The 18,361-nt window shown below is 59.3% G+C and overlaps 1 protein-coding gene across 8 annotated transcripts in view; it reads left to right on the plus strand.

Moving 5' to 3' along the window:
* KIFC3 (kinesin family member C3) overlaps positions 1-17,757 on the plus strand; it is a 37,401-nt gene extending 19,644 nt beyond the window's left edge. For 7 of the 8 annotated variants that reach the window (XM_087420183.1, XM_087420182.1, XM_087420185.1 and 4 more), the window contains 16 exons: positions 5,722-5,787; positions 6,359-6,502; positions 6,595-6,834; positions 7,349-7,522; positions 8,115-8,262; positions 8,345-8,475; positions 9,614-9,725; positions 11,018-11,199; positions 12,272-12,376; positions 13,739-13,869; positions 14,407-14,530; positions 14,758-14,887; positions 14,979-15,208; positions 15,560-15,694; positions 16,139-16,247; positions 17,057-17,757. In XM_087420183.1, coding sequence (XP_087276309.1) covers positions 5,722-5,787; positions 6,359-6,502; positions 6,595-6,834; positions 7,349-7,522; positions 8,115-8,262; positions 8,345-8,475; positions 9,614-9,725; positions 11,018-11,199; positions 12,272-12,376; positions 13,739-13,869; positions 14,407-14,530; positions 14,758-14,887; positions 14,979-15,208; positions 15,560-15,694; positions 16,139-16,247; positions 17,057-17,082 — 2,187 coding nt within the window. In that variant the 3' untranslated portion in view covers positions 17,083-17,757. Of the gene's footprint in view, positions 1-5,721; positions 5,788-6,358; positions 6,503-6,594; positions 6,835-7,348; positions 7,523-8,114; positions 8,263-8,344; positions 8,476-9,613; positions 9,726-11,017; positions 11,200-12,271; positions 12,377-13,738; positions 13,870-14,406; positions 14,531-14,757; positions 14,888-14,978; positions 15,209-15,559; positions 15,695-16,138; positions 16,248-16,832; positions 16,862-17,056 lie in introns of all 8 variants that reach the window. The other variant, XM_014788420.2, reaches the window with a different exon arrangement.
* Positions 17,758-18,361: the final 604 nt, after the last annotated feature.

The raw sequence follows: 18,361 nt of genomic DNA on the forward strand, positions 1-18,361 counted from the left end.
CAAAGGTTCCAGTTTCTCCACATCCATGCCAATACTTACTATTTTCTGTTTTGTTTTTTTTTTAAATAATAGCCATCCTAATAGGTATGAAGTGATATTTCTTTGTGGTTTTGATTTGCATTCCCCTAATGGTTAGTGATAGCGAGCATCTTTTCATGTGCTCGTTGGCCATTCTTCTTTGGAGAAATGTTCAAGTCCTCTGCCCATTTTGAATTGGGTTTTTGTTGTTGTTGAGTTGTAGGAGTTCTTTATATATGCTAGATGTTAGCCCCTTATCAGATGGATGATTTGCAGGTGGTTTCTGTCATTCCATGGGCTGCCTTTTCACTCTGTTGATAGTGTCTTTTGATGCACAAAAGTTTTTATTTTGATGAAGTCCAATTTATCTATTTTTACTTTTGTTGTTTGTGCTTTTTAGTGTCATGTCAAACAAATCACTGCCAAATCCAATATCGTGAAGCTTTTCCCCTATGTTTTCTTCTAAGAGTTTTGTAGTTTTAGCTTTTACATTTAGGTCTTTGATGCATTTTGAGTTAATTTTTGTATAAGGTGTAAGGTAAGGGTCTGACTTCATTCTTTTCATGTGGATGTCCAGTTTTCCCAGCACATTTGTTGAAAAGACCGTCCTTTCCCCATTGAATGGTCTTGGCACCCTTGTCAGAAATCATTTGACTGTATAAAAGGGTTTATTTCTGGGCTCTCTATTCAATTCGATTGGTCTCTATGTCTGTCTTTATGCCAGTACCACACTGTTTTGATTACTGTAGCTTTGTTGTAAGTTTTGAAATCAGGAAGCATGAGACTTCCAACTTTGTGCTTCTTTTTCAAGATTGTTTTGGCTATTTGGGGTTCTTTGAGATTTCATATGAATTTTGGGAGGGCTTTTTCTATTTCTGCAAAAAATTTTCTTGGGATTTTGATAGAGGTTGCATTGAATCTGTAGATGCTCTGAGTATCTTAACAATATTAAGTCTCACAATCCATGAACATGGGACATCTTTCCATTTATCAGTGTCTTTAATTTCTTCCAGCAACGTTTTGTAGTTTTCATGAAACAAGTCTTTTTCCTCCTTGGTTAAGTTTATTCCTAAGTATTTTATCCTTTCTGATGCTATTGTAAATGGAATTGTTTTCTTAATTTCCTTTTTGGATTGTTCATTGTTAGTGTGTAGAAACAACTGAATTTTATTTGTTGATTTTGTATCCTGCAACTTGGATGAATTGGTTTATTAGTTTTAATTGGGCTGTTTTTTATTTTTTATTTTTATTTTTTTTGGTGAGGAACATTAGCCCTGAGCTAACATCTGTTGCCAATCCTCCTCTTTTTGCTGAGGAAGATTAGCCCTGGGCTAACATCTGTGCCCATCTTCCTCTACTTTACATGTGGGACGCCACCACAGCATGGCTTGACAAGTGGTGTGTAGGTCTGCGCCCGGGATCCAAACCCGCGAACCCCTGGGCTGCCGAAGTGGAGTGCCCAAACTCAACCACTATGGCCACCAGGCCGGGCACTGGGCTGATTTTTAATTATATTTATTTATTTTTCCCCCAAAGCCCCAGTAGATAGTTGTATGTCATAGCTGCACATCCTTCTAGTTGCTGTATGTGGGACGCGGCCTCAGCATGGCCGGAGAAGCGGTGCGTCAGTGCGCGCCCGGGATCCGAACCCGGGCCGCCAGCAGCGGAGCGCGCGTTCTTAACCGCTGAGCCACGGGGCCGGCCCTGGACTGCTTTTTAAATGATCGAGTTAGTTGCTAACATTTAAATCTTAGTTAAGTTCACATAGAAATCCGAACTTCCTTTTTGTCATAAAATGTTGGAAGATGTGGCCCTTCTGGGCTGACATTCCCGTGTGGCACCCACTGCCTGGCGCCTAGTAGCAGCCTCCACCTTTGGTGGAAGTGAGCATCCTTCAGTGTGCCGCAGCCTCCACCTCCCCTCCTGCCCGGCGCCCTGCCAGACAGCCTCACTCACAGGCTCTGCTTTACCTGGCCCTCGTGCGTTCTGCCTTCTCCCCACGTGTGCTTACTGAGCACTTTGTATGCGCCAGGCACTGGGAGCACAGCGCCTGCACAGCAGACAAATGTCTCTGCCTTCACGGACTTTTGTTCTAATAGTAGAACTTATCGTGTGCTGACCCCTGTCCTAAGCACTTTATGTATATTATCTCATTTCATCTCATTTAATCCTCAAGACATCCTCGATGAGGAAGGCTCATTATACAGACGAGGAAACCGAGAGGCATGGCGAAGTTGAGACCTGTCCGAGGTTACCCGAGGTCGGTGCTAGAAACCTGGGCAGTCTGGCCTGAGAATTATGTTCTCAGCTGCCCCTCAGTGCCAGAAGGACTCGAATGTGAAAACTTTGCAGTGGAGGCAGGGCGGGCTGGACGGGGCTAGACAGGCCTGGTCAGAGATCACGTAGCCAGGAGTCAGGTCTCCCAGGAGGGGGAGTCTGTTGGGGACAGGGTGGGGTGCTCCCGGGGCTGCCACTCTGGCCTCTGGCTGTTTACTCGAGGCCTTAGGGATCCAGGCCCTCTCACCTTCCCAGCTCTGCAGCGCCTTGGCCCGGCCGCCGGGAGAGCCCTGTTTTGCTCAGGAGACAGCCGGCGGTGGTGCCCCAGGCTTGGCGGGAGGTAGGAGGTAATCAGCAGCTTGTCTGCGTTGTTGGGAGCAGACAGCTGAGAAAACAGACCTGCACAGGGCACCCCCGCCCTCTGCTGAGCCCACTTCTGCCGAGAGACGTAAATGTGGGCTTGTGTCAGGTCGGCAGACAGGCCCCAGCTCCGTGGTCCCCCGAGGCCCCTCTGCACCAGGCCTGTGACTCAGTTTCGCCAGCTGATGAGGAGCCTGGGCATGAGGAGGGATGTTGCACAAACCCAGCCTGGTCCCTTCCTCAGCCCTGGGGCTGGCGTCATGCTTCTTGGGGACCATCACAGCAGCCTGTCAGGAGCCTGCGTTCTCCTTGGCCTGGCTCTTTGCTCTCGGGAGTGTGCGCTGACCCTTTGCTGTTACTTCAAGTGTTTATTGAGCATCTGCTGTGTGCTGGTCACAGGCTGGGATGGGGGCTCCTGATGAACGATGGAGAAGGTCCCTCCCCTCTTTGCATACAGATGCAAGCATTGCTGACTCAGAGCTGTGGGGGCGCATGAAGAAGGTGTCTTGGGGGCTTCCTCCCACAGAAGGTCCTGCTCTCCGGCCAGGTTCACCCTCAGCTCCCTGCTCTCTGCTTTCACTGCTCTGAGCCCGTCTCCCTTCCGTGCTTCTCCGAGTGCCTCCTTCTGTCTGTCTTCTTGCCCACAGTTTTCCCTGATGCTGGGAGACTCGCCTGCTCTCCCTTCAAGTCCAGGAGAAAACTGGCATCTTCCCCCTAGGCCTTCCTGAAGCAGACTCCCTGATGGAGGTCAAGGCCTCCCTGCCTGGGCAGCGTGCGTTCTTATTTCCCAGCCCCAGATGGAGCTAGCCTGCTGGGCACAGTCACCACGCACCGTGGAGTGGTTTGTGCCTGACTGGCCGCCCTACAGTGTGGGTGGGCTGTCCCCTGCTGCCTGAGACAAGCCAGGAGATGGCTGAGTGACTGACATCTCTGACAAAAGGGGTCTGTTACAGCCTCTTCCTCAACTCCCCTCCTTGCCCCATTTTGCAGCCGCCTCCTTCTGGGGCGCCCCTCGGAGATTCCAGACAGAGCCCGGGAGCAGCCAGAGTTCCGATTGTGATGCAAGAAGGGAACAGGAGCCTGGGCTGCAGGCAGGTGGCAGGCAGGCATCCTGGCCCCCAAGTAAACACTGGAAAACCCCACTTTCACGGCATCAGGGTCTGAGTGGCAGTGGCGTTGGGGACAAGCAAAGTCAGAGCACACCCAGCCCGGTGAAGAGGAAGCAGCCTGTCTGGGGGCACCGGCTCAGTGCAAGTGGATCTTCCTAGGGTGATTTCTGAGGGAGGGAAGGAGGTAGACCCGTCTATTTCAGGCTAGGGGCAGTGCAAGAGGAATACATAGTCTTTGAGACTTAAAAATTACTGAAGAGCATCAAGAATTTGTCAAGTATAATTCTACAGTCCAGAGACCTCTACTTTTTTGTATTGTATTCACAATTTTGTTTTCAGATTTCTCTTGGGCTTTATATGTTGAGGAGCCTTTCCCCACCTCATTTAAAACTCCGATAATCATAACTGTAACGACAACATAACAGTCTGTGTGCAGATACCATGATTTACCTAACCGTTCTCCTCATGTTGGGTAGTCAGGTTATTCTAATTTCCTGACTAAGGCGTGAAAGGCTGCCTCGTGGAAACCGCCCCTCACTCCCTCTAGGGCCGGGGGAACTGGGCACCCCACGCACTAGACTCTGAGCAGAAGGGGGTATTGGCATGGGCAGACAAGTGGCACCAGCTTTGCCACCCTGCGTGGTCTGTGGCCCACCTCCTCCCCCGACCCACTCAGAGAAGCAGAGGCTGGACTATTGTGGTTCAGCCACCTTCTCCAACCCCCGGAGACAGGGAGCTCTGAGCCTGCGCTGCCCACAGGCTGATGATGACATCTCACCCATATAAAGTGGGGAGATTTTACACACACACCCTGAAAATCCTAATGTCTGGCCTCTCTTGAAAGGCCGAAGTTTGGCGACATTGGGCCTGAGTCCCCTTGGCTGTGCCCGCAGGGAGTGCATGGTGGCTGCCTCCTGCAGGGGGATCTTGGGTTCCAGTCCTGCACTGCCCCTCACCTGTCTCACCTGGCTGGCCCCTGTCAGCAGTGGCCTTTGTCACCTGTTGTTTAGTGATAAGAACCCAATGCCTTGTGGCCCGCTTGTGTAAACCATGCCACCTAATCCTCCACAGAGGGAGTCTGACTCACTGCGCCTTTTCCAAGGTGCACTGTGGTCATCACGGAATGGCCTGCAAGAAAACCCTGAACATGCTCTGATGAATGCTGGTGCATTCTGGGTTATTTCCAGAGGAGAGGTTCCTGGAGGCAGGCTGATGCGGCAGCAGGGTCTCGGTCCTGCAGGGAGGGTGGCCACTGGAGGACAGCTCCAGGTGAAGGTCGCCATCCTGGGATCTCTCTCTCTGGGCTGGTTTCCTCACCCCGGGCTCCGGCTGAGCCAGGTCCTTGCCTCCCGATGGGGTGCGCACACCTTCTCTTTCTAACACCTTCCACGGGCCACAGTTCTACAGGGCACCCTGGGCGCTGGGGTGGACGCAGGTCCCAGATGTGCCCTGGTCTTTGGCAGACCTGTCTCCACAGGCAGACTCAACAGGAACCACTCAAAGTGGAAAATTCTAGGGGCTGGGCAAGGACGGATCCAGGTTTTGGAAAGCCTGGAGTTTTTACAGTTTGGGGGCCCTTTTAAGAAAAAAGAATATAAAATTACAAATAGAAAAGTAGGTACAAGCCTTGTCAGGGGCCTGTGAGAGGCAGGCGTCCTGAGGGTCAGCCTCCTGAGTCTCCTGGTGAGCTGTCCCTGGCGTGGGCCCAGGGTGGCACAGGGGTCCCCTCTGTGCACTTGCTCCCAGACTTCCCTAAGAGCCCGGGCTCACTGGGTCCTGTGGTGGGAGAGGGCGCTGAAGGCTGCCAGGACCGGGCCAAGTATCTCTCACCTGGAGTCCCAGGTGTGGCCTGATGCTCCGACACAGGGAGGGCTGGGGCCGTGGGGTCGGGCGAGAGGCTGGGTGTGGCTGGAGGTGAAGAACATGGCTCACCGTGACCCTGGCTTTGTGCCGGCAGGTGGAGAACCTGAAGGAGAAGCTCATTAGCCAGGCCCAGGAAGTGAGCCGCCTGCGGTCAGAGCTGGTGAGGCTCCACAGTGGCGTCCTATGGGAGGCGGGGGGCAGACCGGGCTCTGCACGGACTGGCTGCCCCGGATGAGGGGTGTGACCCCGTCTCTCCCGAACCTCATGCATCCCAGCCAAGCAGACCCCTGTCCTGCTTGGAAACACTCCCAGAGAACACTTAGCATCACTCACTGGGCCCTCAGAGGTCGTGTGACCCCCCCAAGGGGAGGGGGGCTAATTCTCCTTTGCTGACATAAAATGGGAGTGTGAACTCTGTGTATAAATACGACTTTTCTTGTTACTTTCACACTCTGGAAAATAGAATGGAAGGGGTGGGGCGCGGCGGGGAGCACTTCCTGCCTCACCACCCGGCTTGCCCTTTCTCTCCTCCATCTTCGTCTTTATTTCTCTCTCGAGCTCCTCCTTTCTTCTCTGCCTCTTCCCTCTCTCCCTCTCGTCTCCCTCTCTCCGTCTTTCTCCCCCGCTCTCCTCCTCTCTCCGTGCCCTCGCCCTCTGTCTGCCTCCCCGCTCCTGTCTTCCCCCTGACCTGCCCTCGCCCCATGCCCGCCCTCGGCCCTGGCTCTCTGCAGGGAGGCACCGACCTGGAGAAGCACCGGGACCTGCTGATGGTGGAGAACGAGCGACTGAGGCAGGAGATGCGGCGCTGCGAGGCCGAGCTGCAGGAGCTGCGGGCGAAGCCGGCGGCCCCCTGCACGGGCTGCGAGCACAGCCAGGTGAGCACCGGACCAGGTGGGCCTGGAGGGCTCCGTGCCTAACGGTGACCCCGGTTCCTGACAGTGACCCCTGCCTGCCTGTCTGCCTGCAGGAGAGCGCCCAGCTCCGCGACAAGCTGTCCCAGCTCCAGCTGGAGGTGGCGGAGAACAAAGGCATGCTGTCGGAGCTGAACCTGGAGGTGCAGCAGAAGACCGACCGGCTGGCCGAGGTGGAGCTGCGGCTCAAGGACTGCCTGGCTGAGAAGGCGCAGGAGGAGGAGCGGCTGAGCCGGCGCCTGCGCGACAGCCACGAGACTATCGCCAGCCTGCGGGCCCAGTCGCCGCCCGTCAAGGTGAGCCTCGGGCCTGGCAGCTGCGGGCAGTGCCCTGTGCGCGCCTGGACTGCGCCTCTGCTTGGCCCCTGGCGCCCAGGGCGGGGCCGGACGTCGGAGGGGCTTGTCCTGGTGAATAGGAGGTATGTGTGGTGGAAGGATCATTGCAGGTCTGCAGTCAGTCCTGCCCCTTCCCCTTCTCGCCGTCCAGGGCCAGGCACGTAGTGGGCATCCAGCAACCAACACTCAAGGTGCCCGCCGCGTGACCGGCATGGACGCGGTGCCTTGCTAGATTCTGCCCACGTCTTTGCCCTTCCTGTCTGTTCTGTGCCCTGTCGCGGGCCACAGCCAGGCTCGTAGTGGACTCATTAAGATGGGAAGATTCCAGGAGGCCCTTGCAGCATTCTGGAAAGCCGGGACCCCGAGGCTCCTCCAGCTCTTTCCAGGGGCTCTGAGTGGGATGTTCCTGAGGGTTCTGGCGTGAGGTCCAGGCACCCACGCACCTCCGTGCATCTGTCCCTCCCTCACCTCGCAGTATGTCATCAAGACGGTGGAGGTGGAGTCGTCCAAGACCACGCAGGCCCTCAGCGAGTCCCAGGCCCACAACCAGCACCTGCAGGAGCAGGTGGCCATGCAGAGGCAGGTGCTGAAGGAGATGGAGCAGCAGCTGCAGAGCGCGCACCAGCTGACTGCACAGCTCCGGGCGCAGGTGCGCAGGCCGCGGGAGGCTGAGCGGGTCTGTCGGGGGAGCACGTGCTCGCTGCGCTGGAAAGCTGGGGGTGGGCCTTTGGTCCATTGCCGGGGTCAAGTACTCGGGGGTCACACACCTGGGTTCCAGTCCCTCTACCCTCCATTGGCCGTGTGACCCAGGGACAAGTTTTGTCTGAGTCTGTTTCCTCCTCTGTAAAATGATCTGATCACAGAACCCGCCTCCCAGCCAGGCTTAGGGACACAGTCACGGGAGGCTCTGTGCGCGAGGCCCAGCACCCCGCTCTTGGAAAGGAGCTCTAGTCGGTATCATAACAAATGCCCTCCGACTCCGCTCTCCTGGGGCCTGTGGCTCGTGCTTCTGTTATGTACCAGGCCCTGGGTTGGTGCTGGGCTAATGCAGGGGAGGAGTAGCTCCGTGGAGCCCAGAGACCTTTCCAGGAGAGAGCCGGCCATCCTCCCCTCTCCTGTGTGCGTGTGTGTGTGTGTGTGTGTGTGTGTGTGTGGTGTGTTCGCTTGCGTGCACAGGGGTGAGGGGCGGGGCTCCTTGGCCTCCCCGACCCCGGCACTGAGCTCCCGGCCCTGGCTGCCAGATCGCCATGTACGAGGCGGAGCTGGAGCGGGCCCACGGGCAGATGCTGGAGGAGATGCAGTCCCTGGAGGAGGACAAGAACCGGGCCATCGAGGAGGCCTTCGCCAGAGCCCAGGTGGAGATGAAGGCCGTGCACGAGAACCTGGCAGGTGAGCCGGCCCGCTGGGCCCAGCCCGCCCCAGGCTGCAGCCCCCCACCCCCGTCCCCCTCACGCCCCTTGTGTCCACATAGGCGTCCGGACCAACCTGCTGACACTGCAGCCGGCGCTGCGGACCCTCACCAACGACTACAACGGGCTCAAGCGGCAGGTGCGCGGCTTCCCCCTGCTGCTGCAGGAGGCCCTCAAGAGCGTCAAGGCCGAGGTGAGCGCGGGCCGTCGAGGGTGGGGCTGGGGGAGGCCTGGGGCCCCCGGTCAGCACACATCTGCCCAGGGCTCCCCTCCAAAATGCAGACAACGCCCCCCAGACAACAGCTCCCCCTACACCCACTGCCACCTTCAGACCCTGCTTGAAAAACAGACTGGTCGGGGCAGGCATTTGGGTATTTGTCGTGTTATGACTTGTTAAACCCAACACATGACATATATCCTTATGTCTCATACATGTGGCATATCTTCTCACGTCGGTTCGGTTTAATTTAATTCTTTCAAGCTGTACTTGTGCAGAATGAGAGTAGCCAGCGTCTCCTAAGTGCCTCCCACGTGCGGAGCCTTTTATACCCGTCAGCTCCTTGAATCTACGACAGCTCTGCCCAGTAGAGAGACGGGCGTATTTTGGGAATAGAAAATAGTTCTCCTTTAAAAAATTGTGTCAGTAATACATGGACATGGTAGAAAGTTCAGACCCTGCAGAAGGGCATCAGATGGAAAGGAAAGACCTCTCTGCCACCCCAGCCCGCTCCCAGAAAGCAGCCTGTCTCCCAGCACTCCCCCCAGGGTGTTCTGAGCGTGATGAACACATCAGCCTATAAATGTAGATGTAGCTGTATGTACACTTCCCTCTTGCCCAACAAGGGGGACAGATGTATGTGTGGTCTGCATCGTGCCTCTTTCCCCAGTGAAATGGAACTTGGAGATCTTGACCTACCAGCTCCTACAGATCCACAAGTTAGATGGTGTTATCCCCCTCTTGCACATGAGAAAATGGAGGCTCAGGTCCCCCGGCTACTCAGGGGTCGAGATGGAATTGGGGTCCAGCCAAGTCACGTAGTCGAGTGCTAGTGCTGTGGGGTGCGGGCTGAGTCCTGGCTCTGTGCTTATTAGCAGGGCAGCCTCAAGCCACCGGCTTAGGCTCTCTGGGGCTCAGTTTCTTCCACAGTACAATGGGCCTGGTAGCGGTGCCTACCCAGAGGGGCTGTTGGGAACATTTGACTATGCCAGCGCACGTCAAGTACTCAGCCCCTGGCGGATGGCAGTGAGCAGCCCGTGTGGGGTGGGGGGACAGCAGTCAGGCAGACGAGGCTGGCGGAGCGGGCCCTGACGGCGCTGCGCGTCCCCGTCAGATCGGCCAGGCCATCGAGGAGGTCAACGGCAACAACCAGGAGCTGCTGCGCAAGTACCGCCGGGAGCTGCAGCTGCGCAAGAAGTGCCACAACGAGCTCGTGCGGCTGAAAGGTGACTGCCGGGGGCTCAGGGTGCCCCGCATGGGCCGCCGACCTGGCTGGAGGAGATCCTGTCCTTCCCCACGGCCCCCAGCACCATGCCTCGGAGCTGGGCCCTGTTGTTGTAACTCCCTCTTTGTAGATTAGGAGACGAGGCGCAGAGGTCAGGGAAGCTGCTTAAAGCTGCAGGCCAGGCAACGTCCACCTCGGAGCCGGACTTGGATCTGTCCAGTGCTGAAGTCCCTGTCTCAGTGCCCATGGCAGGCTACCCCCAGGCCCTGGGTGGCCACGGGGTCGGGTGTTGAAGCACTGGGTGGGTGGCTGGAATGCCACTTGTTCTGACCTAGGGCCTAGTCAAGCTTGAGACTTCACCCGTCCACTGCACAGAGGTCTAGGGAGTGCCTGTTCTGTGCCAAGTGCTGTTCCAGACGCTGAGATATGACTGTGGGTCCCAGACATGCCATGCCTGCCCTCACGGTGCTCACTGCAGCTGGGAGGGCAGACAGTGATCACTAGTCACAGAGAGCCCAACACCACCCCTGTTACCAGGGCTGGGGAGGAGCTCCGCGAGTCCCTCCGTGTCTGATAGTAGGAGGTGTTGGGGGCTTCCCAGAGGAGGTGAAGCTAGAGCTGAGACCTGAACTGGAGTTGGAGTGGACAGGTGAAGGGGAAGGTGGGGCCATGCTGGCTGTGGTGGGGAGTTTTCTCCTCATTCCAGGAGCACTGGGATCCCACTGAAGGGCTTGAAGCAAAGGGGTGGTGCGATCAGATCCAGGCCTCCAAACGCCCCTGGGGCTGCCCTGTCGCCTGTGCCCACTCAGCGCACTGCCAGTCGTCCACCTGCTCTCTGGTCCTGTTTGTCCTGATTCCCAAGCCCTGTCCTGGCATTCACAGCGCCCTTTCAGAATGACAGAACCAGTCCCTTGGCTAACTGAGACCCAAGCCCTCGTTGTGTAGATGAGGAAACAAGTCCAGAGATGTAGAGAGAGTGTCCATTTTGGTATCCCACCCAGACTGGGTGCAGTGTCTGAGCCCCACATCGACCTTTCCTCCCTGTCCGCAAGGTGAAGCTCCTACCCTCAGCTGGTTTGCCTAGGAAGGAAATGTACCAGTAAGTGAATTCATGCTGTAGTGTGAGTGACCGATGGCAGCTTTGTGGGCCACCTTGCCCTGGGGACCTTGCTGAGAAGGCAGCTGGCTGGCTCCTGAGCCACTAGCCTGCTGAGGACACTGGTGGACACCAGTGTGGAGGCAGTCTGGTTTTGACCGGGTCTGGACCCTTCTGTCCTCCCCCACCCGATCCAGGGAACATCCGGGTGATTGCTCGTGTCCGGCCAGTCACCAAAGAGGACGGGGAAGGACCTGAGGCGACCAATGCGGTGACCTTCGATCCCGACGATGACTCCATCATCCACCTGCTGCACAGAGGAAAGCCTGTGTCCTTTGAGCTGGACAAGGTCTTCTCCCCGCGGGCCTCACAGCAGGATGTGAGTGTGGTGGCCCTGTGGGGGAAGGGACAGAGAGCAGTGGAGAGAGGGGAGGCAGAGAGACTCAGGGGGAGAGGGAGAGATGGTGTGGGGGTGGACAGAGAGAAGTGTAAGAGTGGGGAGACAGGATGGAGAAGCCTGGGGCACCATGGTCCCTCTCTCCTTCCCCTCTGGAGGAAAGAAGAGGGTGGGAAGCTATGACTGAGGGCCTTAGAGGCCTCTGCTGGGAAGGAGAGATCCATGTGCAGCCCTTCCCACCCATGTGGCCCCTCACAGCCCCATCCACTTTCACAGCCCTGCCCACCCTCACAGCTCCATGCACTCGCACAGCCCCACGGACACATGTGACCCCTACCACACATGTGGCCCCTCCCACCCACATGACCCCTCCCCCGCACATGTGGCCCCACTCACCCACATGGCCTCTCCCAACCACATGCCCTGCCAGTGGCTGGCATTGAGACAGGCCCCTCTAGCTGTGAGCACCCTGTTGTATCGGTTCTGTGGATCTTTGTAGCACCTCCCCGTCCCCAGTGCAGAGCCCTTAGCCTGTGAGAGCCACGTGGTCTCAGCATCCCCTCTTCTCTCATCTCTGCCAGGGCCAGCCTGCCAAGCCTTTCTTGCCTGTGCCTTCTTGTCCCCATACTTGGCTTCACCTTTGCCCCTGTTCTCTGTCCGCTGGCAGGCAGACAGGCCAGAGGAGATGCCAGGCATGTGCCAGCCTCTGCCTTCATTTTGCTGCACCCTCCTTGAGCGCAGGAGAATGTGGGGTTGGGGGTGCTCCTGAGCTCCAGTGCTGGGGGACCCCTTCTTCAGGTGTTTGCCAGCAGTAAGCACTGCCCTGTCTTCCCTTCAGCCTCTGGGCAGCCAGGTTGCCCGCTGATGTCTAGTGTAAGTGACTTATTAGTTGTGAATTCTGCACAGTGAGCTGGTTGCCCACACTAACATGTGCTGTATTATTGCTGAAAGAGAGAGCGGTCAGGGGGAGGGGGCTGGACCTGGAGCTGGCGGGGGGCCCCTGGCCCCAGCAGCCCTGGCAGCCCCTCACCTCCCAACTGCGTCCCCTCCCCAGGTGTTCCAGGAGGTGCAGGCCCTGATCACCTCCTGCATCGACGGCTTCAATGTCTGCATCTTCGCCTATGGTCAGACGGGCGCCGGCAAGACGTACACAATGGAGGTGGGTGCCCGCTGGACGGGGCAGGGGTTCAGAGAGTGAAGACCACCCCCTTGCTGCCATAGAGAGGCTCCCTCATTGGTCTCCGGGTTTGTGTGGTGCATGTTTTGCCTCACTTGGTTTTCACAACCACCCCGGGAGCAGAGCCTGTAGTTACTCGCATTAGCCCCGCGGCACTGAAGAGGGGGGCACCTGGCTCAGTGCACCTGCCATGGTCCCCTGGGTGTGGGGGAGGGGCAGGCCGACAGCAAACTCCAGCATCAGAGGGATCTCGGCCTGGGGCCAGAGTCCAGGGCACACCGCATGAGTGTCTCAGGATGGGATTTCATTTTACCCACGTGCATTTATTGGGCTCCTGCCGTGTGGCTGCCCCATGCTGGGCCCTGGGGCATCAGGATGAATGAGGGCAGGTCTCTGCCCTTGAGGAGAGCCCCGGGCAGTGGGAGAGACTGGCCAGTGGAGGCTGTCATGGGCCCCCTGGCTCTTACCTGCCGCCCCCAGGGCCAGAGCAGGGCGTCATCTTGTGGCGGTCCCCCTTTCCATGGGGTGTGGCCAGGGATGGGGACATTGAGAGGAGGAAGAATCTTGACTGCAGATAAAAATGGAAAGCTGTCCCCAGGAGGTGTCTTTGGTTTGTCAGCATTTCCATGGCTCTTGAGGGGGTGCTGTGGGGTTCCCCAGGTAGGGGAGGGGCAAGGGGCGTGAGAGGGCGGGACAGGCCCTGCTGGCCCGGGCCGTTAGGCACGCTTTGGGGAGGCTGCCGGGGTGGCAGTACTGGATCCCGGCAAGGAGGCTGAGCAGCAGAAGTGGAAGGAGGGTGGGAGGTGCCATCAAGGGGGAATGAGGGCCCCAGGGAGGACCCCAGGTTTCCTTTCAGAAAGGCCGGCCAGCCCATCGAGGCCTAGGGCACTTGTGGCTCTGCCTGTGCCTCCGCTCCAGCACCCACAGAGCCCGGCCCATGGCCTCCCTGACATTGAGCCCCCCGTGGGCAGTGGCGGGGACATCATACATTCCCCGGGTCCCCTCCCAGGTGGCCCACCCGGGCTAGGTGTGCCTCTGGCACCCAGCAGCCCCTGTGTGCAGGCCCCTGCCACGCCTTTCACCTGGTGCTCTGCTTCAAGTCTCAGGGCAGTCCTGGCAGGGTGCTGCCATTTTAAAGGTGGGAAACTGAGGCCCAAGTTGGTGAAGTTGCTTGCGGCTGATGGAGGGCGTTTTGGGGGCAGACCGGCAGGCAGGTGGGAGCTTCGGTCAGGGAGGCTGGCCTGCGAGGGGGATGGGGGCCACAGACACCCTGTGAGCATCTGTATGGTCCACTCCTCGTGGTGGGGAGAGGCCCACTCACTGGGGCCTTGCTTCTGCCCCTAGGGGACCCCTGAGAACCCAGGCATCAACCAGCGGGCCCTGCAGCTGCTCTTTTCTGAGGTGCAGGAGAAGGCGTCTGACTGGGAGTACACCATCACCGTCAGCGCGGCCGAGATCTACAATGAGGCCCTCAGGTGAGAGGCCCCCGGGTGGGAGGCCCTCGGGTGGAGGCCCCCAGGTGGGCAGTTTTGTGGTCCTCAGGGCTGGGTGGAGCCATGTGGGATGGGAAGTGGGGTCTCCCTGAAGAAGGGAGTTGGAGGCTGTATGTCCTGACTCGGCCCAGGGGGTCCGCTGGCCCCAGGCCCCTCCCCCATACCAGCGGGCAGCGGGGAGGAGGGCTCTTTCCCCTGGAAGTGTCCTCACCCTCCCTGCAGGCCACAGCAGGTGGTGATAAGTGAGAGTGGGGGGCTTAGGGGCCCCTGCCCACCGGGGCTCAGTGCATCGTGGAGGCAGAAGTGGCACCACCACAGGACTTTGGGGAACATTCGATCTCTGCCCTTCAGGGGATTGAGTGCAGGGAAGAGCTGAAGGAGGGGGACTTAGCCTGATGCTCAAGGAAGGCTTCCTGCAGGTGTGGTGGGTTGGGGGAACATTCCAGGCTGGGGGCAGGCGCAGCGCATGCAGACGCAGATGGAGGAGGAGGGAGTGACCCCGTGTGCCCACCCCTCCAGGGACCTGCTGGGGCAGGAGCCCCAGGAGAAGCTGGAGATCCGGCTGTGCCCGGACGGCAGCGGGCAGCTGTACGTGCCGGGGCTGACGGAGTTCCGGGTGCAGAGCGTGGACGACATCAACAAGGTGTGGGGCGGGGTCCGGGTGGGGAGATGCTGGGAGACCCCGCCCCCCCGCAGAGGAGGACACATCAGGTTGAGGTGCAGGCTCTGCCATGTCCCTACGCCTCTCTGAGCCTCAGTTTCCTCCCCTGTACAGTGCAGAGGCTGACACCCCTCACAGGGGTACTCAGGGACGGGGTGATTCTGAAGACCCCTCTCCAAACCCTGTGCCTCTGCCCTCCCCGCCCCCAGGTGTTTGAGTTCGGCCACACCAACCGCACAACGGAGTTCACCAACCTGAATGAGCACAGCTCCCGCTCGCACGCCCTGCTCATCGTGACGGTGCGCGGTGTGGACTGCAGCACGGGCCTCCGCACCACGGGTGAGTGAGGGCACTGGGCAGCCAGCCTGGGCGCCCCCCGTTGCACCGGCCCCCCAGGGCGGCCTTGACCTGCCCTGCACCCTCCCCGCAGGGAAGCTCAACCTGGTGGACCTGGCTGGCTCGGAGCGCGTGGGCAAGTCGGGGGCCGAGGGCAGCCGCCTGCGGGAGGCGCAGCACATCAACAAGTCCCTGTCAGCCCTGGGGGACGTCATTGCTGCCCTGCGCTCCCGCCAGGGTCACGTGCCCTTCCGCAACTCCAAACTCACCTACCTGCTGCAGGACTCGCTCAGCGGGGACAGCAAGACCCTCATGGTGGTGCAGGTGAGGGCCTCAGGGCGGGCGGCCAGCTCCAAGACCAGGGACCCCTCCCAGGTACCCTGGGCTACGCAGGGAAGGGAGCCTTGCTCTCAGCAGCTCCAAAGTCAGTGACATGCACCCCTAGCCTCCCCAGCAGACCTGGTGACATGCACCCTGTGTGCCTCACAAGTTCTTCCTTGCTGCCTCTGTGCCATTTCTGCCACCTCGGGTGCCCTCCAGCTCCCCTCCCTCAGTCTTCTCCGGGAAGCCTTCCAGAGTCCGCTGGCTGTGAGCTCCTCTGGTGAGCACGCTGCCCCCTCCAGTCCTTGGGGGCATGGCTGGTCGGGGTGGGGAGTGAGCCCTCCTGTCTCCCAGGTGTCCCCCGTGGAGAAGAACACCAGCGAGACGCTCTACTCCCTCAAGTTTGCTGAGAGGGTCCGCTCTGTGGAGCTGGGCCCCGGGTCCCGCAGGGCAGAGCTCGGGTCCTGGTCCAGCCAGGAGCATCTGGAGGTACGGGGACCACCACAGGCCTGTCTCGGGCTGGCACTGGGTCAGAGACTTCTGCTCATGGGCAGAGGGGAGATCTGGGAGGGGTACATCTGGAGTGGTGGGGAGAGGAAGATGCCAGAGCGGGTGGAGCCAGAACTTGAACCCAAACCCAGCAGCCTCTTCAGGCCAGGTATTTCTTCTTGGCCTCGGAGGTACCTGTGGGGTCGTCTTCTGGTTGGGGTAGCAGGCTGGCACACAGGTGCTCAGTAGTAACTAGTTTACTTCTTTACATGTATTATCTCATTTAATTCTTGTACTACCTGAAGCGAGGGTATCATCATCATACCCATTTTGCAGATGAGAAAACAGTTTCAGGGGGCTGGGGAGGGGAGGGGAGGGAAGCACGGTGCGGGTGGGGAGCCAGGGCAGCATGGCCCCAGCCCACCTGCCCACCCCTGACCACAGTGGGAGCCAGCTTGTCAGACGCCGCAGCCCGCAGCACGAGCCCATTCGGCACCCGGCTCTGGGACCACTAGCCGCCCAGGCTCCATCCGGAGGAAGCTGCAGCCCTCAGGTGAGCCTTCAGGGAGTGGGCCAGGGTGGGTGGGTGGGCGAGCTTCCACACAGGTTGGTCACAGCCACTGGGCTGCCCTTACTTGGATGGGCTTTTTGTTTTCTTTCTTTTTTTTTAATTTTACAAAACTTGACCAAAACTTGTTTCACGACTTTCCCTGGTCCTGGAAAGTAGTCGGGGTGGACAATGCTGGGACCATTTTACAGATGGGAAATAGAAGGCCCCTTGGAGGAGGGGGTAATGTAAGGAGGAGCCCAGCCCTCTGGCTCCTAGCTGGGCTGCTGCCTTAGGCCCAGGACACAATTCTCCCAGGCTGGGCTGGCCAGGCTCACGCAATATCCACCCTCCAAGGCAGACCTGGCACCCCCCCCGGGGGACCAGGGTCAGGGGAAGGGCAGGGCTCACCCCATGTCCCAGGCGAGGACTGAGTCTGGCCACATGGCTGGAATCTGGCCCCCCGCTTGGCCCCACTCATGGAAGGGCCTGACAAGTGCTTGAGCAGGGGGGCTAGGGGCAGCAGGGTCCTGGGGGGGGTCCTGGCCTGAGGCAAGCCCACCAGTGAGACGCCTGTCGCTTTGATTTCAGCCTGACGGCTGGGGCTGCAGAGTCTCCAGGTGAGTGTGGGGCCGGCGGCCCAGGGCTGCCTGCCGCCCGCCCGCCCGGCCACCTTGGGATGCAGCGCTGTGCTGGGAGCTCGGCTGCTCAGGGCTGGGGTGTCCTTCCACTGCCTGCTGTCTGTGTGCTTCTGCCTCGCTCTCTCTTCTCCTGCTCTCCTGATGAGACTCATGGACCCCCTTCCCCTCCCGCAGGGAAGTCAAGGCCGGTGCCGGTGTGATGGACGTGTCCACCCTGCTAGACGAGGAACTGGGTCCTGAGGCCTCGCTGGCCTGTTTCTGCTGCAACTCTGGGAGCTGGGGAGGTGGAGGCCTGAGTGGAGGCTCCTCTTCTGCTCCGTCTCCCCTCAGAGATGAGAAACATGTTCAGAAGGAAATGGTGTCTCGGCTGTGGCTCTGGGTGCAGGTGGCATGGGCCATATGGGCAGGGATGGCCGCTCCACCTGGAGGCCCGGGCCGTCCGAGTGGGCCCTAGTGGGGAGGGCAGGAGCCTGTGCGAGGGGCCCTCTTGTGTGGGCTGACCCAGCTCGCCCCAGCCTGCAGGGCCCGCTCCGTGGTGGGTGGGCTGAGGAGCCCCCAGAAGGCACAGGAGCTGGGGACTGGGGGCTGGTGGGCAGCCCTTGCCCCTTCCTCCAGGGGCCCGCACTGGGCGCGTATATAACCTCCTAGGTGTACATAGGGGCTCGGCCTCCCTGCCGCGGGGCCGGGTGGTATTTATGGCCGGCAGGAGGCCAGTGGGCGGGATTCTGCTGCCCCACTCCGCCACCCCCTCGCCTGGCACCAGGCTCTCCTTGCTCACTGACCTCCTGACAGTTTCCTCCCTCTGAAATCTTATTTAAGAACTTTTGGAAGCTTAGCCATTTTTACTTATTAAAAATAAAAGCCTTTTTACACAAGTGTGGTCTGAAAGAGGTGGTCTTGTGAGCCCCTAGTCGGGTGGCAGGGAGCAGGGCATCGGCACCTGCTGCTGGCCGGTCACCCACAGCCCTCCCGCCCTGCCCTCCAAGTCAGGATCACGTGTCCTGAACGTCCACGATGGGAGGGGCCCATGCCCCTCGCCCCACCCTGGTCAGCCTGTGACTGACGCCCGTACATCAGTGCCGTCACCTCCATCTTACAGATGGAATCTAAGGCTCCTTAAAGGCTTGCCAGACCGCGGCTGCAGGGCCACGCTCTGCCCTGGCCTTGCCCCCTTGAGTGTATGGCCGCGGGTGAGCGCCGCCCTCCTCCCAGTGCCTGCAGGACCGCCTCCCACCCCGCCTGCACCTGGTCCCTGCCTCCGTGGGGCCCTCCCTCTGACTGAGGCTGAATGATAGCTGCTGCCTCGGGAGCAGGGGGGGCCACCTCCCAGGGATGACCACTGGGTCAGGGGAGCTTGTTCTGGGCAGCTGGCACTGGGGCTCCTGACGGGAGTGAAAGTGAAGCAGAGCCCTTGTCAGAGGATGGGGCAGCTGCCCTTCCAGTCCTGTCCCTGGAGGCCTCCTGGGGGACGGGGAGGGT

This window comes from Ceratotherium simum, chromosome 30, assembly GCF_057802395.1.
Source record: "Ceratotherium simum simum isolate JZ-2026a chromosome 30, ASM5780239v1, whole genome shotgun sequence".
In the NCBI taxonomy this organism is placed as follows: Eukaryota; Metazoa; Chordata; class Mammalia; order Perissodactyla; family Rhinocerotidae; genus Ceratotherium; species Ceratotherium simum.